The sequence below is a fragment of the Convolutriloba macropyga genome, chromosome 9 (genome assembly GCF_964194025.1).
Source record: "Convolutriloba macropyga chromosome 9, txConMacr16.3, whole genome shotgun sequence".
Taxonomy (NCBI): Eukaryota; Metazoa; Xenacoelomorpha; order Acoela; family Convolutidae; genus Convolutriloba; species Convolutriloba macropyga.
In genome coordinates this window covers 56,205,544-56,229,936 of record NC_134476.1, presented here as the reverse complement: position 1 = coordinate 56,229,936, position 24,393 = coordinate 56,205,544, and the positions used below count along the sequence as shown (strand labels likewise).

The 24,393-nt window shown below is 38.1% G+C and overlaps 2 protein-coding genes across 2 annotated transcripts in view; both read right to left on the bottom strand.

The window, feature by feature from the left end:
* Window positions 1-24,393, bottom strand: part of LOC142345873 (proteasome subunit alpha type-2-like) — a 184,668-nt gene that overhangs the window by 103,909 nt on the left and 56,366 nt on the right. The window lies entirely within an intron of this gene.
* LOC142345869 (outer dynein arm-docking complex subunit 2-like) overlaps window positions 1-24,393 on the bottom strand; it is a 70,085-nt gene that overhangs the window by 12,767 nt on the left and 32,925 nt on the right. Inside the window, exons 10-14 of the mRNA XM_075398299.1 lie at window positions 15,937-16,146; window positions 5,890-6,025; window positions 2,499-2,710; window positions 1,784-2,181; window positions 310-486 (exon numbers count right to left, since the gene is read on the bottom strand). Of these exons, the coding sequence (XP_075254414.1) occupies window positions 310-486; window positions 1,784-2,181; window positions 2,499-2,710; window positions 5,890-6,025; window positions 15,937-16,146 (1,133 nt within the window). The remainder of the gene's footprint in view (window positions 1-309; window positions 487-1,783; window positions 2,182-2,498; window positions 2,711-5,889; window positions 6,026-15,936; window positions 16,147-24,393) is intronic.

Below are 24,393 nucleotides of genomic sequence, written 5' to 3'. Positions count from 1 at the left end.
TCAAAGACAAGTAGATATGTTAGGAAGCTACCATTGAATACAGAGAAGTATTTCAGATTCTCCTTTGATCATATAACAGGGTATTAACTGAAAGGATAAAAGATTTAAAATACAGAAATAAGAGGGTAATGCTAAATTTTTTAAACTTCAATCATGGTCAAAACAATGACCATATGTACTACGGACACTATAGACTCCATATTTTCACACTGCGTCCCATAACTAACACAGGCAAGAATTGTTCACATTACGGAATAGCTATTCATTCAAACATGCTTCTCATGGGAATTAGCGAAGATTGTAGGGTACCTGAGAAGGTTTACGATTAGTTCGAGTCCCCCCACGAATGATCGGACCATCTCTCCTGCCTCCCTGTGGTTCATGATACAGGGACAGATGGCCCAGGCAGCAGAGGCCTCCACTTGCCAGTTGTTGTTCTTCAACAGAGACCACAATAGACGCACCCCGTCGTAGTTGTCTATTATTCTAAATCACAACAACAATGTAAAACATCAAACAATATTTAACGAGCTACTTCGTTCAACTTTTAAAACAATTAAAATTTTTTTAAAATGTATCAGAAATTTGGCGTTTAAAAAAATCAGCTGCAGCATATTTTTTTTAAAACAAAATTTATTATAAAATTCTTTAATTTTAATTGTGTTTTAAAAGTTGGACGAAGTAGCTCGTTCAATGCAGCACCAAACAAAAAGTACATGAATAGAATTTGAAAAATTTTTCACAGCTACCGCTTCAATTTGATCAAAAAGTTGAACAAAAAGTAATGCTGATGTAGAAGCGAAGAAATTCAATGTTTTGAATTAATTTGTTACAACAGCAGCCAATTTCTGGTGATTTTCAGAAGAATTGGCAAAATAATAAAATAATTTTGAACGCATTACTTAATATTTAAGGTGTTAGTGGCACGAGGTGTCCCCCATTGTTTGATATTAAAACATATACTTTTTATTGGAGGTCAACCTTTGTATAATAGGTTTCCCATTTTTTTCTGAACTAGCAGGCAGACCTAGGGTGTTTTTTCTCTGCAGAGGACACATTTTAAATACTTGAGTGGAAAATTTTGGTATCCGGGTCATTAGGTTTTGCGATACTTGTAAAACTACCTATTAGAATGGAAAAACAGCTGGGCAAACTCAGGTCTTTAATCGCTACCTCTGTTTCTTAATTGGAACCCTATAGATTGACAAGTGTATGTTAGCACATGAATCTTAGCGGCCCGAGGGGGGGGGGGCTAAGATTCATGAGTTAACTTATTTCGAGAACCAAAGGGCACGAAGGGAATTAAACTTTAAATAAAATTGAAATTAGGAGTACAGAGATATCAAACTTTTTACTTCAGAGAAAGCTGAGGGAAAGAGGGGGTTGGTGGGGTGGGGGGGGGGGGGTATTTGGCGAAGCCTTTTAAAAGTTGTGAATAGGCCAAATGTTTCCGTTTCCAAGGCGAGGCAAGTGCTTTCGTTTCAGGTTTTGATGGGAAATGTCAAAAGTATTTGTGGGTTTGGCCTCACCGCCAAAAATTATGTTTCCTTACTGCGAGCGGGCCGCTAAGTTAGGGCCGCAAAACTTAGCATTCCACCTTTGCACGTGCCTCCATATTTTAGCGACCAAAAAATTTGTACCCTGGGTTCTCTAACAAACAGCAAACAAAATTGCCTGCAAAGAATTGCAATGAGAAAACAATAAAAGCTTCGCTCAGTTTCATCTCGACACCCTCGAAAAGAGTACAGATTATTGCATTATTATTACGTAAGTTGATACTAACGGCATGCTTTCCTTGTCCCTGGCACATGCACCAATAGCATTGGTAGTGTTGACCAATAGAGCATGGTTAGTTCCAGTCAGCTGGCTGATGAGAGGCGGAATGCCATTCTTGTTCCTGATTGTGTTCCTATTCTCCTCAGACTTGGCACACTCACTCAGAGCACCCACAACATTTATCAATACTTCTTCTGGCTGGTCATCCAGCAGATAAACCAGACGCTCAATCACTCCCATCTTCTGGAACATCTTCACGTTCTCTTCACTGATGGCGCACTTCCAGATGGCCCCAGTGGCTGCTGCCAGGAGTTCTTTGTTGTCTGATTGGTCCAAAAGATCCACCAATGGTTGAAGGCCGTTGAACTTGCGAACCAAGTTGCGAGTTTCTTCATCCTCTGCGCACTGAAATTAAACACAGAAACTTATGGTCCCAATTGTAACACTCCAAAAATTGTTGGTTTTGATTTATAACCGCTATTGGACAGGATTTATTCTTTTCATGACTCTCAAGCTATACTTTGCTCGATATATGCAAAACTTCGAAACCTATTTGAGCAAACAGTTGAAATTTTTGCTGCAGCTTTAAATTTGATTGTTACACTAAGAACCAAAAGCTGATGCAATAAAGAAATTGATACTATTCGGCTGGTTAAAACTATTCGATTATTTCCTTTCCTTACTTGAGAATGACCTAAAACAAAATGAGATTTTGAATTGACCTTGAATATGGCACTGGCACAGTGCATTCTGAGTTCTATGTTGTCACTCTTGAGATTCGCCACTAAGTCCTCTATCATGCCCTGGGTGCGGATGGCCAGTCTGTAGTTGCTCTCACTGGCACACTCCTGCAGAGTTCCAATCACTGGCACCAACATACTCTCGTGCTCTGACTTGAGCAGCTTCGCCAACAGGGGGATCGCACCCGCCTTACCTACACAAAAACAGCAACTATTACAACAATACACCTAGTCCATCCCTTCTAGCTGATTATCAAGTGCACATTTTCAAATAATTTTCATTTATTTCTCAGACTTCCCAGTACAACGTTGTCAATATATTCAGTAGGAAAACAAAATGCGGATAATCATTTGCTGGCAACAAACTGTATTTTAAAAATTTTTACAATTCACACCGAAATGCCTATTTTTATTTTTCTTAAAATAATGTTTGCCTGCAATGAGTAATAAAACTACTGATAGCGTAAGAAAATTCTGATTAGTAGGTACTTTTTTAACATAACAAAGAGCTGTCTCAAAAACATTTGAAAACAAAAACAGTAAAATCTCTATGAAAAAATGTTTAAAGAAAAGAAAAACTGAATATGAAGATCAATTTCATTACTTTTCAAAATAGTCATTCATGCGTAAAATAGTCATTCATAAATTTCAGATCATTTAACGATTTCTAAAAAAAATAGCGCGATCAGAAACTTTAGCTAAGTGTTTCCTTAATTCTCACAAGGAGTGGCTGAAAATGTTGAATCAAATTTTTGAAATTTGTTGAGTTATATCCCGAGTTACAACCATGCCGGTCTGCAGCTCATTTAAATCAATTTCCATTCACTCCATTCACTCAGTGCTCAATAGCGTGGCTGAGAGCCATTGGGGTTACATGGAAGGGGAGAACAAGGTCAATGTTAAAAATGCAAATAAACCTATGATAAGCCTTCAGAACATTTGAGCTGATTTCGAGGCCGCCACCTGACACTGTCTTGCGCGCTAATCGAATATGTCTGTTATGATCACCACGTGGCTGTATGCTGGCCATCATAAGACAAAAAAATTCAAATTCAAAATTGCTTTGATAATATCTTATGAGAATAACTATATAACGTGGCCACCACATGACGAAGTAAGTGAGAAAACTATGAGACTTCAACCCTGTTTTTTATCATGATTGAGTGTCAATAATTTTATAAAGTGAAATGGCGACAGTGGATTGGTTGAAAGAGAACAATGGTTGGTGGATCGAGATTAAGGATTGTTCAAGTCAATTAATCAAATAGAAATTTCAGACAAACCACCGACCAATTGTAATCAGTTTTCATCCAATTTAAAAATATATGATGCTGATTGAATTCTATTTAGTTTTGAATTTTCAATAACATTTTCTGCTCAGGCTCAGATTAAACCTCAAATTAGAATAACAAGATGGCTCGTGCGAGTTTAGCCAACGAAGCAAATTTTGCCGGTTGATTCCAATAAAAAATGTTACTTTTAATTCAAACGAAACAAAAACAAATATATTCTTCGGCCAAAATATTCCAAGTCCACAGCAGAACACATGACATTAAAAATGTAGTTGATACTTTGTTTCTTACATTATTTTTGACTAGAGATGGTCCAATTTTAAAGCCAAATCAGTGATTAGGTATTCAGTTTATGCCATCATATTCCAAATCAAAAATTTTTCAGCTTTCGAAAAGGTTTAAAGCTAAAGCTACTTTAGAGTAACTTTTAAAGTAACGTTTAGTAAGGTAACTAGAGTAACGTAACTGAGTACAACTGAGTAAGGTTTGAAGCTACATTTTTTTTTCACTTTACTTGAAGACTCTTGAAGAAATATACGTATGGTTTAACAAGGTTGTAGCAGATACGGATTAGCATTATTTTAGCAGACAATAAGAGAAAACAACTGTTTTTGCAACCCTAGTGAACAGATTTTGAACTTGAAATCAAAACTTTTGATTTCAGAACAGTACATTTTTTGATTCCTTTGTTTTCAAAACAGTAGATTCTAAATTTTTGTAAATTTCCAACGTTTATATAAAGGAGTTTCAAAAACATCTAATTAAAGAATAAGAATATCAAATTTAGATCGTTGGCTAACTTTTGTTTAGTATCAGGGAAAAACTCATTACAAACTGAATCAAAGATTTTCAGAGACATTAAAATTTTTTTGGTTTCTCGAAAAATCTAAGCTCGAAGTTCAGTGGCTAAAAATTTTCACATTTGTGACATTTTAACGCTTAAGTCAATGAGCATTTCAAGTACATTTTATTTGATAGAGGTTTTTAAATAGGAATGCTATGGGACACCCACCCCCCCCCCCCCCCCCCCACCGAAAACGGTGCAGACTCAGTAGCCCTCTTTGTTGACAAACTGAAATGAACGAAATGTATTACACAAAAGTAAATAAATATCTGTTTTTTTTAAAAAAAAAACATACACCTCAATCAAACTATTTATCTTCAACTAAAACGTGTATTTCATTGCAAGTGATTCCAGTTGTCAAGATAAGGACATTATCAAATAGCGTGAAATAGCTTCAGTGACAAACACAAAAAAGAATTGTTTAAGAAAACGTCGTTTGTTTTTCTCCGAAACTTATAATAATAGTGTTTTCACCCCTGAACTTATCAAAGAGTTTGTACTCCTGAAAACGTATCTTTTAATGAAAGCACTCTGGTTTGCGTTTATGGAAAATATAAATAAATGAAAAATCTTCGGTGACAAATTCAAATATTTGGTTTTAACTGCTTCAAAAACTTAAAGTATTTTAAATATTTATTTCCATTCTTGGATTTCGTTTTGACGAAAACAGCTTCCAAAAGAATTTTGGCTAAGTTTGCCGCAAAAATTGAACAACTTCTGGAGACAAAATTACATATATTATTTCGGGAGAAATTGTGGCTAAATTTATTTTCACAAGATGTGTCTTCTTTGTTTTTTCTAAGCGTCTCTTACTATTTATTTCATTTATTCCTAATTAATTAATTATCACCAATTTTTATATTTAAATTAACTCTCTGCCTTGGTGAAGAGAGGAGGTTTTATGATATAATTGGCAGCAAACGACAATTGTCCATTATTTTTGTCAACTATAGAAAAAGGCCATTATAATCATTCTGGAAACAAGCGGACCGTCAATTTAGTATTCTGCTAATTGTCAAAAATCCCATGAAGTAGGATTCCATTTTTAAACGTAACAGATTAATATTGAGGGCAAGCATAAACATAAAAGTCATATAAAAACATTAGCAATCACTTAATATGAGGTGTCTTACTATGCTCAGGGAATTGATAAAAAACTTTTTAGAAATAAAATATTTAAAATGAAAGATAGATAGGGTTGGCATGCTAATGTAGATATGCAATAAAGTGATTTAACCGATAGCTCGTTTATTTTTTGTGCTTTTGCTGCAAGACCAGAGAGCCAGAGCACCACATCTGGCAACCTCGATGTCCTTGGCCAGCTCTTCATTGTCACCCGATTTGCCAACAGGCGCATTGTCCATTAACGCCACCTGTTAAAAGTCACAACTTATCAACAAAACTCAACCTTAGGTTGCTCTAACTTAAGCAAACAATAAAGTCTAACGTGTAAATTTTAAGCATGTAACTTTAATCAAGCGGTTATCTTTATCTGCATATTTAAGATTTTAAAAAAGAGGTTAAACTCGAGTAAAAACAGCCATGGAAAATGAAACAAGAGAATAAATGCAGTAAGTAAAGTGTGTATCGTAGCTCAGGTCCAAGGATGCAGGAGCAGAAGGTGTGAAAATACCCGGCAGATTGCCGGAAAATAGCCGCCGTCGATTCCAATAAGCATGATAGGGATTGAAATAACAGAAGATATTGAAAAAAAAAGATTTTTGTACAAAAACATTTTTTAAGTCCGATTTATTTTGATGGCATTTCGTAGTTGAACATACTTCTGTTTCTTAGAGAGAGGCTACAGGGGCTACTATCAATACTAATAAGCAATAGAGATGGTTACTAAGACTTATAGGAACGACGTTCAAATAGTGGGCATCTAAAATTGGGCTTGATGGGTTTATCCCGTTTCTATTTCCGACTTCAATTTTTTATACTGACTTTGTTCAATTTGAATTGCTCTGCTGAGCAACTGATGTTCAAAATCACTTTTAGCAGAATGAGAGAAGAGAAAAACTAGCCTAGGAAGTCAAAAGAACTTCATGCAAAAATCATTAAAAAATCAGAATAAAAAAACAATTCTGTTATTGTTTCCCAATCTCAGTAAATCCCTTTTTGTTCAATGCGTCTACGAGTCCCTAATTTGGCAAGGTAGCCACCTTGCGAATTAGTTTGTTAAAAGTCTTTCCATAAAATCGAGGAACGTTTTAATGTAGTAATTAGTGATTAGTACACAAGAAACATGAAAACTGAGGCTCGATTCTTGAATAAAGTTAAAAGCTGAGGTGTTTATTTACGGTTCTTTAAAAGGAACCATATAAAGAAGAAATATAATGACAAAAAACACTGAAGGATTTCTATCGACAAACTTTGATTACAATAAAAATTAAACTTATCATTGATGAATTGAAACTCTTGTCGTCGAAAGGATTTATTGCAATTTAATATTTCTCACTCTACTTTAAAATTCGAGCGAAAAAATTCACAATTCAAAACTTAAACAACTATTGTGAACCCTGAACCTCCACAAATGCCATAAAAAATTCAGGGAAGAATAGAAACGGCATTCAAAAACAAATTGAACAAAACTTTTTTTAATAGTACCAGGAAATATAAAGCCGAATAAAGTTCTTTTGCAATTAGAGCAATGAAAAGCTCGCAAAAAATGGGCAAGTCATAAGAGTCATAATAAAAAACTTGTCTAAGATTTAAAATAAAGAAAATATAAGAAAAATGGTTTAAAATTTCTCAATTTTTCTGTCAATTTTCCTAAGAAAAAATAATTTAGACCAAAAAACTTTAGTCAATTGTATCTGATTTTTCCCTAATTAACAAGCTTCTACTCAAATCCCACTTAAAGCATTAAAACAAAAAAAACATTAAATTTCATCTAAAAATCGGCAAAGCTGATCAAAAACCTCCAAATAAGCATTAAACTCAAATTAACTACTTGAAACCTTCAACTCCTATCAAAACAAGCCTAAAACTAATATATTATCAAATTCAATCGTCATAACCATCAAAAGTTGCAAAAAACTGCTTTGAAAAGCCGCACGTGAACAAATAAATTTCGCTCGCTTACAGAAAATTTTTTCACACATCAATTTTTGCTCTCTCAAAAATAGCGGTATGAACAAAAACCACTCTCTTTTGGCTCCGCTCTTCACTTTTGTTCAGCACCAAAATCACTTCAATTTTTTTCACGCGTTTCATTTCCCGCTTCAAAAATCACTCAAATAAAATTGACTAAAAAAGGACTTCTCCAATACTCCTCTTCGAGTCGTAAAAAGGACTTCTCCAATACTCCTCTTCGAGTCGTAAAAAGGACTTCTCCAATACTCCTCTTCGAGTCGTAAAAAAGACAGAGCGTCAATACAATTCAAATTCTTTGAATTGTAAAAAAAATTAGAAGCTCTACAATAGCCGGCTGAGAAGATGGGGGCGGCTATTAATAAGATAAGGAATAGCATGGTTTACAAGGTGTGGTACGCAATTTTGCATGGTAACAAATGTTGATCTGATTTCAAAAGTAACACTGATGTAAACACAAACTCAACCTAATTAATTTTCCATTTAACGTAGTTGAGCTGAGCATAGCTCCAACTTGAAACTAACTCTTCTCTTCTCATTTGGCGTAGTGATAAATTCATTAAGTATAGTTAAAATGCTCTGAGTAAACGGAAGGTTTCTTGCGTTCTAATCACAATGTTTCCCAATCTCAGTAAATCCCTTTTTGTTCAATGCGTCTACGAGTCCCTAATTTGGCAAGGTAGCCACCTTAAGAATTAGTTTGTAAAACCTTTCCATAAAATCGAGGAACGTTTTAATGTAGTAATTAGTGATTAGTACACAAGAAACATGAAAACTGAGGCTCGATTCTTGAATAAAGTTAAAAGCTGAGGTGCTTATTTAAGGTCCTTAAAAAGGAACCATATAAAGAAGGAATATAATGACAAAAAAACACTGAAGGATTTCTATTGACAAACTTTAATTACAATAAAAATTAAACTTATCATTGATGAATTGAAACTCTTGTCGTCGAAAGGATTTATGGCAATTTAATATTGCACTTTGGTATCTGTGGTAGGCTTTTCAATTTGAACGGAATAATTCGTTGCACAGTTATTTTCAAAATTATATAAGGAATCTTTTTTATCATCAAGTTTTTAGTTTTTTTTTGGATTTTGGCTTTTCTTTATTCCCTTGAAGCTATTCCTCTTCACTTGAATCACGTTCATAAAATAAGGTTTAGTTTTCAGGAGAAAAAAAGATTTTCAGATAAATCAAACGTGAAGTCAGTGAGACTCTGGTTTCCCGACTGTCAGCTTGTTGCTTGTGAGTCGGCAAAACTCTACTCGAGATCAGTTTCTGTTGTATCACTTGTCAGAGTTGGGTCTGGGAACTAGTCAAGTGGGAAGGAAAAGATTACTTTCACCTCTTCTTCCTTTTCCTTTTCTGAGGGTTACAAGAGGTTGTATAGCGAGTTTTCTCGGGCCAATGCCAGATGACCGTTTCCGCGAAGGTTGTATTGTCGATTTGAGCCAAAACGAGTATCGGATGGTGAGATGTTTTAGTGGTTTGAGAAGATGTAATCTTCAGTATCGATTGATTCTGTGGTTTTTTTGCGTGTTTGCGCTTGCAAATGAGCCTTCCACGAAGAATGCATCCTGGTCAAAAGTTGGTTCATGTGTCATATCATAAAATTGTGTTCGTGGGTCTTCAGAAAAAAAAATCAGCTGTTTGAATGTTTGAGTTAAAGGAAACTGACTGGACATCTGGTGTTGTTGTGGGTAGCTGCATATTGTCTTCGTTAATTTTGTGCCTGACCTGATTGTCAAACAGCTGTGGTTCTCTCTCTTCTTCTGTTTTGCAGGGATCTGCTTCAAAGTGTTTGGGGTCTAAGTCTTAAAGATAATCTACTTGACGCTGTGGTTTCGCCGGTCGAGGTCTCATTCGATTGATTCATTGCGTGTATTTATTGTTGGTTTTGCGTACAACGTAGTTTGCATTCGTGAGCACTTTTTCTACTCAGTATAATGGGATTCACGTGATTTGCTGTTTATTAATTGATGCCACTTGTCTTGAGCTTTTTGGGTCAAGGATCAAGCAGTATGATTTAGGTTTTAGTGGTGAGGCGTTTGCTTTTCTGTCATAGTACTTTTTTGTATTTCAGATAACACGAGATGAAGTTGTCTTTTACGCTGGAAAAAAGCTGCGTTGTTTTATCTTGTAGTTCTTTAATGCAGTCGTATTTTGAATGAGACACCCATAGTTTGAAATCTCAAGTCAAAGAAATTATCGGTGTTCTGCCGTGAAAGACGTCAGATGGCGTACAACAAAGAGCTGGTGAAAATGCTCTGTTGTGTATTAAAACTGCAATGTTAACGTATCTGCGCCAGTCTGAGGAACTATGGTTTTCGTTCATTCTCAAGATTTGTTTTTATCGGTGCGTGGTTTCTTTCAAGTATACCAATGCTTTGCGCATGTTTCAGTGCGGTTTTTGAGCTCCAACTCCAATAGGTATGGTAGTTCCTCATTAGTTCGGATGTAAACGCAGTTCCCAGGTCACATAAGACTCTTTATGGAAAGTATGAGTCTCAGAAATACTCAAACAAGGGCTCCTGCGTCTGCGTCGCCTTTCATAGGGGCTATAGCGAAAAGATACTTCGAGAAGACATCAATACCTGAGAAAATGTACGTGTAGGAGAAGGGTGCATCTTTCCCACCAAATATATATGTAAAAGGCCTGCTGGGAAAATTTGGCCTGCTGGGAGGTGGTTGAAATGGAAGTTTCAGTGCAGATGTTGTTGCTGGTTTTGTTTTCAAGCATGTGAGACAGTTTCTGATATATTCTGCTAGGCGTTCAGTGAAGTTCGGGAAGAAAAATCGTTTTTTGAACTCTGCTATTGTAAGTGAGACTCCTTTGTTCCCTCTCCAAACACTGTTATGAACTTTGTAGAGTACTTCCTTCTGTAAGTGCGACGGGACGCAATATTGTTCAATAAACTGATATCCAGTGCAGTTATGGACCACCTGATGAAGAACACCTTCTGGTATTGCTAGTTTTGGGAACTGCTTGAGATAGTTTTTAGGTCATTGGATAGATATTGTCCTGTAGTCGGTGAACCTCTCTGAAATCAGAGAACTCATTTGATATCTTAGTCTTGTTGTTCAGCACGAGGGTCTAAAGGTGCGTGCCAGTGAGTGATGAATTCATCCAATGGGTTTTGTTCATGCACGGTGTTTATTTGTTGCGTTGCAGGTGCAAGAATTTGCAGTTGAACTTCAGCTCGAACATTCATACGATCTTCTCCGCTGGTTTATTTACTCTCAAGTAAGTATGTTTTCATAATTTTTGGGGTATCGTCATCTGAGCTGCTCAGATAACTGATTTAGTTTTCAGGTGTATACGCTGTTGTGTTGATTTCCATTTCGTGCATCGGTACGCGTGAGTTGCTGCGTACCTCGAGCTTCGCTTTCGGGTTTATGTGTAATCTCGACAGATAAAACGCTGCTAAATTAGCTTTTCCGGGTATGTGTTCCAGTATGATGTCGAAGTTGAGTACGCGGGCGAGAGCAATTCAAAGTGTTGGCGGTACGATTTCTTTGAGAGAATTTTGTCATTGATCTGTTATCTGTCAAAATGAGAACTGGTTTTTTACAGCCCCATATATTATTTGCAAAGGTGTCGAGGGAAAAGTGAACTGAGGAATTCCTTCGCATGGATCAAATGTTTGAGTTGGTTTGGGTGGAAAATTCTAGATCCAAAACTGACGGCTGCGTAATTTTCAATTATTGATGATCTTCATTTGTTGTGTAGTCTTCTATCATGAGTACGTATCCGGCTGCGCAAAAGGATGCGTAGGTCATTATAACATACTGCTGCTCAACTTTGTGTAGTCTGAGTGAAAGGTCTCAGATCATTTGTTAGCTCCTATAGAATAACTTTATGTTTTTCGTCTATAACAAAATTTGTGTATTTTTTCAATAGACAATAGAACGGCAAGAGTTTTTCAGCAAGTTCGGCGATAAAAACTTTATAAAATAGAAAAACTCCGATTAATCGTTTTACTTGTTTTGGGTTTCGTGGCATTCTGATTGTTTTGAAAAAGTTTTAATCTGCTGTTTTAATCTGCTGGCGTGAGATCCTCAGATGTTAAGGTATTACAAAGTAATTGTATTTCTGTGAGTCCACATGCGCATTTGTTTGATGTGAGCTCCATTCCTGTTTCGCGGATGCATGTAAAAACTGCTCGAAGTTTTTCTAACAAGCCGTTTATGTCATGTGCTCCGATGACAATGTCGACAAAATACTGAAAAAATTTATCCGCTGTTATCACTGGGTCGAGGTTTTGACGCATGAATCAGCTAAAGGTGCCGACGACTCTTTCCGTTTAGTCCTTGGGCAAGTCTTTGAAAAGCATATGTTCTTGATGCGAAGTTGAAGGCTAGTAGCTGTACTGACTGTTCATCTGCCACTGATACACAGAGGTAGCCATGGCTGCCATCTATTTACAGAAGAGTTTGTTGTCAACGAAGTGCGTGCCCGCATCTGTTAGTGTAGCTATCGCAAAATTATTATTGATGTAGTCGTTTCCAATGAGATGGTTTATTTTTCTCAGATCTAGTAAAATTCTGAGCTTCCCGTTTGGCTTTCGTTTAGCAAATATTGGAGAAGAATAGCGACTGAATGGGAGCGTTGTTAAAACTCCGTAGAATTAAAGAAGTGCTAGTTCAACTAGCAAATCATCAATTAAAATGGATTGGAATTCTTTGAGTTTTGGTGTTTACAGGTCTGTTTGTGTCTGGTCTACATTTGACTGAGAATTTTTGAGTGCAGCCAATGTAAAGGCGGTGCCTTGAAAGTATATCATTGAGTTTTACAAGAAGCTTCTCTGTTCTCTCTTTATCTTTGTCAGAGAGCACGCTGTCGCTCCATTGGAATGACTTAAGGAAAGTTTTCGTGTCTTCGGTTTTCAAGACTGGTTGAATTGCTCCAAGATTTTTGAATTTGACGAGTTTGTCAAATATGCATTTGTATAGTTTTTCAACTACACTCTTTTTGTATGTGCCAGGAATCGTTTCTGGGGTCGGAAACTAGAGTCCCATTTTATGTTTTATTGCTATGTGATTTATATCGCCTTTTGCTGTTCTCTCTATAGATTTTTTTTTGTTTTCTTTGAGTCATTTGAAAGGTCAAGTTTTGGCACAAGTGGTATCAAGTAGCGAGCTTGTTCTGGTGTGATAATTTTGGTTGTAGCTACTGGAAAATCTTTGTGACGTGGAACTTCTGTTGTAATAATTGCAAAAAGGGGTGGTAGTTAGACCAAGGCCCAGTTTTACAAACTTCACAGAAGGCTCTACTAGTCCACTTTGTTCTTGTGCATCAGATTCCTCTGATGGGGTTAGTTCCAGAGATTTTTGTTCTCCAGGTGAGAGCGTAGAAGATGTTTTAGTTTTGAGCATGCTCATTTTCCGGCTGTTGAGACGTTTTTGTTTGCTGTTACCTTTTACCTGCATAAAACTTAGCTGAAAAGTGAAATCTGGTGTTTGAAATAGTCTGTTGTGGGCATCAATAATAATCTCATTTTTGTCAAAGAAGGGAAAGCCAAGAAGGATAACAGAAAGTGTTTCAAACACCAAGAACTGTTCCTCAAATTGTAAGTGGCCCATTTTGAAAGCCGGTTGGACTGTAAATAAAATGGGTGATTGATGTCGGAAGACTGTAGAAACCTTTAATTCCGGAGAATTTTCTTTGTGGTTTTTGGTAGAGGTTTCATATTTTATTTTTCTTAGCTTATCAAAATGTTTATCGCGCTGCTGAATGCTCCAGTGTCTGCTACTTCTTTCATTAAACATGTTCAGAACTGCAGAGGTATTATAAATACATTTTCGCCATAAATTATCATGCTAACTGGTATATGTTGCTAGCACAAGTTCTGCAAAACGTTCTCATTGGTGTAGGAGATCTTTAGTTATGGCCATTACTTTGGTCGTTTCGTTGAAAGTTTGACCTTCCTCTCGAATAGTTTTTGCGACCTCTCTGAAAGCTTCCACGGTCACGTCCTCTGCTGTTGTAATTGTTACTGTATCCTCGGCCATTTTGGTTTCCATTATATAGGAATATTTGTCTGCTGTATTTGTAGCCTCTGTAATTATTTCCTCTTCTATAGCTAGGGTACTGAGAACTCTCCACGCAATGATGCGTTGACTGCACTACTGGCATTGATGCTATTGCTTTCTATGGCTTGTGATACTGCAGGTTTTCCTGATGCGTTTAATGTACTGAATGCCGTGAGATATTGTTTTTCGGGGTTTATCTGATAAATTCGGACTCGTCTTTTGATGGTAGCGCACAGATTGTTTCCTGTGATTTTGGCGTTCTCTATCAGCAACACTTGCTTGAACTTGAAGGTCATGCCTTGTATGAATTGTTCTCTTATTCGGCTGGTTTTTCCTCAGTGCCGTTTATGTAAGCTGCAGGGTCATCCACAAATGCGAGGTTGGCGAGGCGTTTCAGATCTGTGAGAAAGTCATCTGACTCTTCTTTCACCAAACTTTCTGGATGAAACTTTCTTGATTGCAGGTTGAGCTCAAAGTTTCTTCTTTGGTCTGCTCCAGCATATCCGTTGCATAGTTGTTCAAGAGAGTCGTCTAGGTCGTTTCTTGTGTTTTCGTTGAGTCGAAGGTAACAGTTGAGTGCATTACCGGCTAAGTGTAGGTGGAGATATTGTGCAAATGGTTGTTCACTTCAGGAATTCTCGATACGGCAATGCCTGCTTTCAATAGTACTTCAAATTCAGGCCGGTTTTCGTTTGGTAGTCCTCAAATTATTTTCAGATGTACGTGAGGCGGACTGGGGTCTGCCATTTTTCGATTTAGTCAGTTTGTTGATGACATGTCTATGTGGAACGAGCAGTTTGTGCTTTCCTCCAATTTGGCTATGTCACAGAGTTTGTAGTTTAGTCTGTCTGGTTTGTCTTTTTTTTTGTTTTTCTCTGCAAGCTTTTGACTTACTTTTCTGTCGATAGTTTTAACGTTGAAGAATAAGAATGGGTTTCCGGGGTGGTGGCCTTCCAACGGTGTCATAGAAGTATTGTTGTAGCTTGCGCGGTATCTTCTCTTTGCTAGTAAAGAAAATAGGTTGATTGCTCAAATAATTTTGAACGTGTAAAGTTGGTGTGTGCTTGTAGTGTGGTCAATTTCTCGAATTCTATAATTCTGAAATAAATTGTAAAGTTCTGAGTTTTTGTAATACGGATGCGTTTGATGTCGGTTTGATTGTCTTCTTTTGAGATAAAATAGAGGCTAAATCCAGTGTTTGTTTTTCTGATGATTCGAAGATGGTAAATTTTTCCGTTAATGGCTAATTCCATGAGTTTTCCTTTTTTTCGTCAGAAGTAAGCGTTCAAAATCTCTGTCGCCACATGATAACTCTCTTCTTTTGCATATTCTTTCAGAATCTTTTAGAAGCGGCCATGTAGGTGCTAGTGCCAAGTGCTATATTGTTTGAAGACTGAGTTATCGTTGCAAATTCCTTTCTAATAAAGGCTTTTAATTGCGGGTTTTTGCTAAGTGCAATTCGGAGCGCGGGTTCGGTAAAAACCTGCTTTTTCTGCTCTAAGTTTTTTATTCAAGTATTCAATTAACCAACTCAGCTGTAGTGAGTAGAATCGTCGTAGTGAGTTTCAAGATAATAAATGCGTGCTGTACAAATTTACAAAAGTCTCTTTTTTCAATCAAAATTAATTATTGTCATATTTATTAAAACTTTTCTAGTGTTTTTCCTTTCCCTATACAATTATTAAATTGAAAAACTAAAAATCGCCACTCCTTTCAACTTTATTCAAGCCTCAGTTTTGATGATCCTTTTGTAATTTTCACAATGTTCAAAATGGCACCATCAATCTCATTGCATTTTTATTTCAAGCTATTCACGAATCTTTAATTTAACGTGCATTTTAGACGGCTTTTGAATCGGTCACCTTGTAAATCATTAAGCTTAATAGTCTTTCCACAAAATCGAGGGATGTATTAAAGAGGAAATCCCTAGACTTAGTGAACTAATTAACCACTGATGAGACAAAAAGTTTTAGTTTCAAGTTGGAGCTATGCTTAGCAAGCTACGCTCAACGGATGTTTAAATCGGTGTTGCATTTGCAATCAGGTCAATATATGCTACCATACCTTATATCACATACTATATCGTATCGTACCTGCATCCCTGGACCTGGATCTACTATATACAAATTACTGCTACCATGTATAAACAATGCCTGACCAGTTTGCGGATGCCCCCATACTGTCTAACAACTCTCCTGGCTCGTCTGAATTTGGCCACATTGGCAATCGTCTCAGCAGCCAGACACTTGAGGTCTTTGTTTGGACTCTTGAGGATGTTGACCATTGTCTGCAGTCCACCCAACTCTGCTATGGACTTGCGGATCTGAACGTTGCGGGAGATCTCCTTCAAGATCTTCAGAGCTCCGATCTACATCAATCAAACAGTTCTAATTAACACAAGAGAAGTGGCTATTATTTCTGAGAGGTAAGATAATGGCTTTGCCGCTTTCATTAAAGGCTGTTTCTGCAAAACCATCGAAATTAAATCCATAATGTGAAAAAAAACATATATTAACACCCAAACGATTCAGGAAAGCTTGAAGCTTCATTGTCAGTATATTCCAATGACCCAAAGTTGGCATAATATTTGTTTGGAAACTAAAAAATGCTCTGCGTCAGTACTCACTAATCTCAAACTGTGACTATACACAGAAAAAAATTAACTGAATATGTATGTATGAAGAAGACGTCAAACTATGTATGACGATGCTAAATTTTGATTGGTTGAAAAAGACTTTTGTAAATTCATACAGCACGCTTTTATTATCTTGAAATTCATACAGACGATTCTGCTCAGTACAGTTCAGTTGCTTACCAAATTACTTGAATTGAAAACTTGTAGCAGAAAAAGAGCGTTTTTACCGAGCCCGCGCCCCGAATAACACTTAGCAAAAACTTGCAATTAAAAGCCTTTATTAGAAAGGATATTGCAACGATAACTCTGTCTTCACACAATAGAGCACTTGGCACTAGCACCTACATAGCCGCCTCTAAAAAGATAGAAAAAGAAGAAGCAAACAATAAGAAGAGAGTTATCATATGGCGACAGAGATGTTGAACGCTTACTTCTGTTAAAAAGAAAGAAAAATTTGCAACTCATGGAAATAGCCATTAACGGAACAACTTACAATCTTCGAATCATTAGAAAAACAAACACTGGAATCAGCCTTTATTTTATCGCACAAGAAGACAATCAAACCGATATCAAACGGATCCGTATTACAAAAAACTCAGAACTTTACAATTTCTTTCAAAACTATCGAATTCGAGAAATTAACCAAACCACAAGCACAAACCAACTTTATCCATTCAAAATTATTTGAGCACCAACCTATTTGTTTTGCTAGCAAAAAGAAAATACAACGCAAGCCACAAAAAAAAAAAAACTTCTATGACACTATTGGAAGGCTATCATCCTAGAAATCCGTTCGTACTCTTCAACGACAAAACAATCGACAGAAAAGTAAGTCAAAAACTTGCAGCGAAGAACAAAAAAGACCAACCAAATAGCCTAAACTGCAAACTCTGTGACACAGCTAAATTGGAGAAGCGCACAAATTGCTCTTTCCATAAAAACACTTCAACAACGAACTGACTAAAAGAAAATGGCAGACCCAAGTCCGCCTCACGTACATCTGAAAAGGTTCTCGGGACTACCAAACGAAAATTGGCCTGAATTTGAAGGACTACTGAGAGCAAGCATTGCTGTATCTAGAATTCCTGAAGCGAACCACCAACGTGCAAGATATCTTCACCTACACTTAGCCGGTAATGCACTCAACTATTACCTTCGACTCGCCGAAAACACACGAAACGACCTAGACGATTCGCTTGAACAACTACGCAACCGATATGCAGGAGCAGACCAAAGACGAAACTTTGAGCTCGATCTGCAATCGAGAAAGTTTGATCCAGTGAAAGAACAACCAGATGACTTCCTCACAGATCTGCAACGCCTCGCCAACCTCGCAATTGTGGACGATCCTGCAGCTCACATCGACCGCACTGACGAAAGAACAAGACGAATAAGAGAACAATTCATTCAAGGCATGCCCTTCAAGTACAAGAAAGTGTTGCTGAAAGAGAATGACAACATCACTGTAAACGAACTATGCGCTATCATCAAGCGACGAGTCAGAATTGATCAGATAAACCCCGAACCACAATACACCACGGCATTCAATACACTAAACGCATCAGGAAACCCTGCTGTGGCCCAAGCCATAGAAAGCATAATGGCGGCAGGCATAGCATCAATGCAAGTAGCACAGCCACCGCATCAGCGCGTAGAGAGTACTCAGTACCCTAGCTACAGAAGAGGAAATAACTACAGAGGCTACAACCACAACAGACAAACATACCAGTATAATGGAAACCAAAATGGCCGAGGATACAGTAACAACTACAACAGCAGAGGACGTAACCGTGGAAGCTTTCAGAGAGGTCGAGGAAATTATTCGAGAGGAAGGTCAAACTTCCAACGAAACGACCGAAGTAATGGACGTACCGAAAGATCTCCTACACCAATGAGGACATTTTGCAGAACATGTGCTAGCAATGAGCACACTGCCCGAGATTGTCCAGAACGTCAACCAGCATACCGCGATGGAAATATGCCATTCAATCAGCAATCAAAAAACTAAATAACCTGCATGTTTTTCTACAACATATACCAGATAGCATGACAAACTATAGCGAAAATGTATTCATAATACCTCTACAGTTCGAAACATTAATAATGAAAGCAGTAGCAGACACTGGAGCATTCAGCAGCGCCATGTCGAAGAAACATTTTGATAAAATAAGCAGAAGCCTCTACCAAAAACCAGAAAAAACAAATCCTCCTGAAATAAACGTGTCTACAGCTTTCCTACACCAATCACCCATTTTATTTACAGTCCAACTGACATTCAAAATTGGCCACTTACAATTTGAGGAACAGTTCATGGTGTTTGAAACACTTTCCGCTATCCTTCTTGGCTTTCCCTTCTTTGATAAAAATGAGATTATTATTGATGCCCACAACAGACTACTCCAAACACCAGAATTTACTTTTCAGCTAAATCTAATGCATATAAAAGGCAACAACAAACAAAAACGTCTCAACAGCCGAAAAAAAATCATGCTCAAAACTAAAACAACCTATACGCTCTCACCTGGGGAACAAAAATCCCTGGAACTAATCCCATCAGAGGAAACTGATGCACAAGAACAAATTGGACTCGTAGAGCCTACTGTCAAATTTGAAAAACTGGGCCTTGGTCTAACAAGCACGCTTGACAAACTTACAAAAAACAAAACTACCACCCTACTTGCAATCAATACAACAGAAGTTCCCCTGCACATTAGACAAGACTCTCCAGTAGCAACATTTGAAATCATCACACCAGAGCAAGCACGCTACCTGATACCACTTGAGCCAAAACTTTTCCCATCAAGCGACTCAAAGAAAACAATAAAGCAAATAGAAAAATCTATAGAGAGAACAGCAAAAGGCGAAATAAATCATATAACAATAAAACACGAAAACGGATTCTGGTTTCCAACCCCAGAAACCAATCCCGACACAACCAAGATGAGTACAGTTGAAAAACGCATATATGACGAACTTGTTAAATTTAAAAATCTTGAAGCAATTCAACCACTCTCGAAAAATGAAGACCGGAAAACTTTTCTTAACGCATTCAAATGGAGCGACAGCGTACTCTCTGACAAAGATAAAGAAAGAACAGAACAGCTTCTAGTCGAATTCAATGACATATTCACAAGGCACCGCCTTGACATTGGCTACACTCACAAGTTCTCAGTCAAATTGACACCAGACACAAACAGACCTGTATACTCAAAAACTCAAAGAATTTCAATCCATCTCAAAGACGATTTGCTTGTTGAACTAGCTCTTCTCCAGTACTACGGAGTCATAACAACGCTCCCCTTCAGCCGCTACTCATCTCCAATATTTGCAAAACGGAAGCCAAACGGGAAGCTCAGAATATTAGTAGATCTAAGGAAAATAAACCACCTCATTAGAAACGACTACAACAATAACAACTTCCCGATAGCTACACTAGCAGATGCGGGCACCCACTTAGCCGGCAAGAAACTCTTTTGCAAAATGGATGGCAGCCACGGCTACTTCTCTGTACCAATGGCAGATGAACAATCAGTACAGCTACTGGCCTTTAACTTCGCGTCGAGAACATATGCTTTTCAAAGACTGGCCCAAGGACTAAGCAGAAGTGTCAGCGCCTTTAGCTCATTCATGCGTCAAAACCTGGACCCCGTGATAACAGCGGATAAATGCTTTCAGTACGTCGACGACATTGGCATCGGAGCACATGACACAAACGACATGTTGGAAAAACTTCGAGCAGTCTTTACATGCATCCGAGTATCAGGAATGAAACTCGCAACAGACAAATGCGCATTTGGACTCAGAGAAATACAATTTCTTGGCAATACGATAACCTCTGAGGGTCTCACACCAATCACACAGAAGATTACAACTTTTCTGAAAACATTCAGAATGCCGCGAAACCCAAAACAAGTCAAACGAATGATCGGATTTTTTCAATTTTACAAAGCCTTTATCCCTGAACTTGCTGAAAAACTTTTACCGTTCTATCGCCTACTTAAGAAAGACACCAATTTCGTGATAGAAGAAGAACACCAAGTTATGCTGGAAAAGCTTACAAATGATCTAAGAACAGCCTGTGACCTTTCACTAAGATTACCCAAAGTTGACCAACAATATGTAATAATGGCCGATGCATCCTTTTACGCAGCCGGATACGTACTAATGATAGAAGACTACACAACAAATGATGATAATCAGGAACTGAAAATTTATGCACCCGTCAGTTTTGGATCTAGAATTTTCCACCCAAACCAACTCAAACTTTCGATATATGCGAAAGAATTCCTCGCAGTTCACTTTGCCCTAGACACCTTTGCAAATATTATATGGGGATGTAAAAAACCAATTCTCATTTTGACAGACAACAGATCAGTAACCAGGTTCTTTCAAACAAAAATCATACCGCCAACACTTTGGAATGCTCTCGATCATGTACTCAGCTTCGACATCATACTGGGACTCATACCCGGAAAAGCCAATTTAGCAGCGGACTATCTGTCGAGAATACACATAAACCCGAAAGAGAAGCTCGAGCTACGCATCAACTCACGCATACCGATGCATGAAATCGAAATCAACACAGCAGCAGATACACCTGACAATTCAATCAGTTATCTGAGCAGCTCAGAAAATGACGATACCCCCAAAATTATGAAAACATACTTACTTGAGAGAAAAGAAACCAGCGGAGAAGATCCTATAAATGTTCGAGCTGACGTTCAACTGCAAATTCTTGCACCTGCAACGCAACAAATAAACGCCATGCATGAACAAAACCCATTGGATGAATTCATCACTCATGGGCACGGACCTTTAGACCTGCGTGCCGAACAACAACAAGACAAAGATATCAAACGGGTACTGCTCTGGTTTGAGAGAGGTTCACCGACTACAGGACAATATCTATCCAGTGACCTAAAAAAGTATCTCAAGCAGTTCCCAAGACTATCGATAACAGAAGGCGTCCTTCATCGCAAGTTCTATAACCACACTGGAAACCAATTTATTAAACAATATTGCGTCCCGTCGCACTTACAGAAGGAAGTACTCTACAGAATTCATAACAGTGTTTGGAGTGGGCACAAAGGAGTCTCACTGACAATAGCAGAATTCAGAAAACGATTTTACTTCCCGAACTTCACTGAACGCCTAACAGAATATATCAGAAACTGTCTCACATGCTTGCAAACAAAACCAGCACCAACATCTGCATTGAAACCTCCATTACAACCACTTTCGTCTCTACAAAACTTCCCAGCAGACCTTTTACTAATAGATTTGGTGGGAAAGATGCACCCTTCTCCCTACACGTACATTCTCTCAGGTATTGACGTGTTCTCGAAGTACCTTTTCGCCACACCTCTTATGAAAGGCGACGCAGACATCGTAGCACGAGCCCTTGTCTCAATTTTTCTGAGACACTCCTACATTCCCTCAAGAATCATATGTGACCTTGGTACTGCGTTTACATCCGAACTAATGAGCGAACTAGCAAACCTATTGGAGGTAGAGCTCAAACATTGCACATTGAAACATGCGCAAACCATTGGCTTACTTGAAAGAAACCACGCACCGCTCAAACAAATCTTGAGAATCAACGAAAACCAAACTTCGTCGGATTGGCACAGATACGTTGACATTGCAGTATTCATTCACAACACAACATTCGCACCAGCTCTTGGTTGCACGCCATCTGACGTTTTTCACGGCAGAACACCTATAAATCCTTTGGACCTCAGATTTCAAAACACAAAATTATGGGAGTCTCACCCAAAATACGACTGCATTAAAGAGCTACAAGACAAAACTACGGAGCTTTTCTCCAGCGTAAAAGACAACCTTATCTCGTCTTATTTGAAATATAAAAAGTACTATGACAGAAAAGCCAACGCCACACCACTAAAACCCAAATCATACTGCCTGATCCTTGACCCAAAAAGCACAACACAAGTAGCAGTGATGAATAAACAGCAAAGCAGGTGGATACCATTATACAGAGTAGAAAAAGTGCTCACGAATGCAAACTACATTGTACGCAAAACCAACACAAATTACACGCAATGTATCCATCGAATGAGACTTCGACCTGTGAAACCTCAATATCAAGTAGAAGACCTCGAACATGTAGACCCCGGAAACTTTGAAGCAGACCCCACCATACCAGAAGAAGAGAGAGAACCACAGCTGTTCGACAACCAAGTCAGGCACCACATTAACGAAGACAACATGCAGCTACCCATAACAACACCAGATGCCCAGTCAGTTTCTTTCAACTCAAACATCCAAACAGCTAATTTTTCTTCTGAAGACCCGCCAATACAATTTCATGATATGACACACGAACCGACGTTTGACCAAGATGCGTTCTTCGTGGAAGGCTCAGTCCCAAGCGCAAACACGCAAGAAACACCAGAATCAATTGATACAGGAGACTACGTCTTCTCAAACAACTCAAACTTCTTACCGTCCGACAGTCGTTTTGGCTCAAATCGACGATACAACCTTCGCAGAAATGATCATCTGACATTGGCCCGAGAAAACTCGCTATATAACCTCTTGCAACCATCAGAAAAAGCAAAGGAAGAACAGGTAAAAGTCATAACTTACTTCCCACTTGACCACATCCCAGACCCAAACCTGACAATTGATACAACAGAAACTAATCACGATGAGAGCATTGCAGACTCACAAGCAACAAGCTCACAGTCGCGAAACCAGAGTCTCAATGACTTCACGTTCGATTCAACTGAAAATCTTGGCGATCTATTTGATGACGCTAATAGCCCCGTCTACACGCCCCCAATATTAGACACTACAGGCGAAACCTTATACCGGACCAACTCAATCAACGATATTTACCACAACAATACAACCCCAAGCGATGATTTCCAACAACCGAGATCCGACGAGAACAATGAGCACTCCCTTATAGGAGGCAACATTTCACAAATTGAAAATAACGAGAGCAATAGTGCTATTGCTCAACACGACAACCCAAGAACATCTTCACCACTTCCTCAAAGAGTATCCAACAGAGAACTAGCGGACCTTGGCCCAACGCTTCAAAACAGACGAAGAATTGTTCCGCTAACACTTCACCGTCGGGAGATCAACGGAAACCTTCACCAAACTTTTGGCTTCGAAGATGACAGCCAATAGGAATTGAGCACCAATTCTCTATTATACATACACATTAGATACGTCACCAACCAATGAAAACACTCCAAAAAAATCCTAATTTAAAAGGAAAAAAAGATACAGCTCAAATCATTTTCCACAACTCGGTACCTGAAAATCAGTCGCACAAAAACTCTAATTGAATTTCACAAACAAGCCTATTTAGCCAAAATGCTCAATATCGTACTATTTTTACTACAACTTTTACCCTTGATGAAAACGAACCAACCATCGGTGGCAACAAAAGATGGAGTATTATTCAACCTTCATCAGAAAATTCTATTGACAGAAAAATTTGTCAAAACTGAAATCCTGGTCCCCTACCCAATATATAACAAAACAGTGGAAGACAAACTGATCAACCTGACAAAAGAGATAGACAAAATGTGGACTTCAGAAAATTATGGATGCCCATTGAACTTCACAAATATGACTGACTCGACGGCAGGCCTCCACTGGATAGCGCAACAAACAATGATAGAAAACCAACAGGCCCAACACGACATTGTAAACCTCAAATTGGAAATGAACACACTACTAAGAGCAAACAGTCAAACTTCTACAACACTGCAAAGACAACCCCGCGGTGCGGCTGCCGCAGCAGCAGCAGCCGCAGTGCTTGGAATTGGAATAGGAACAGGCGACAAATTACTATGCTTCATCAAATCAGTGTTCGGAGGATGCGACAAAAGAGTGGCTAGAAACCAGAAAAACATCAGACAAGCAATGGCTTATCTTCAATACCTAACCGATCATGTTGAACAAATAACAATCCAAAACAATGAAAAATTCTATGTTGTA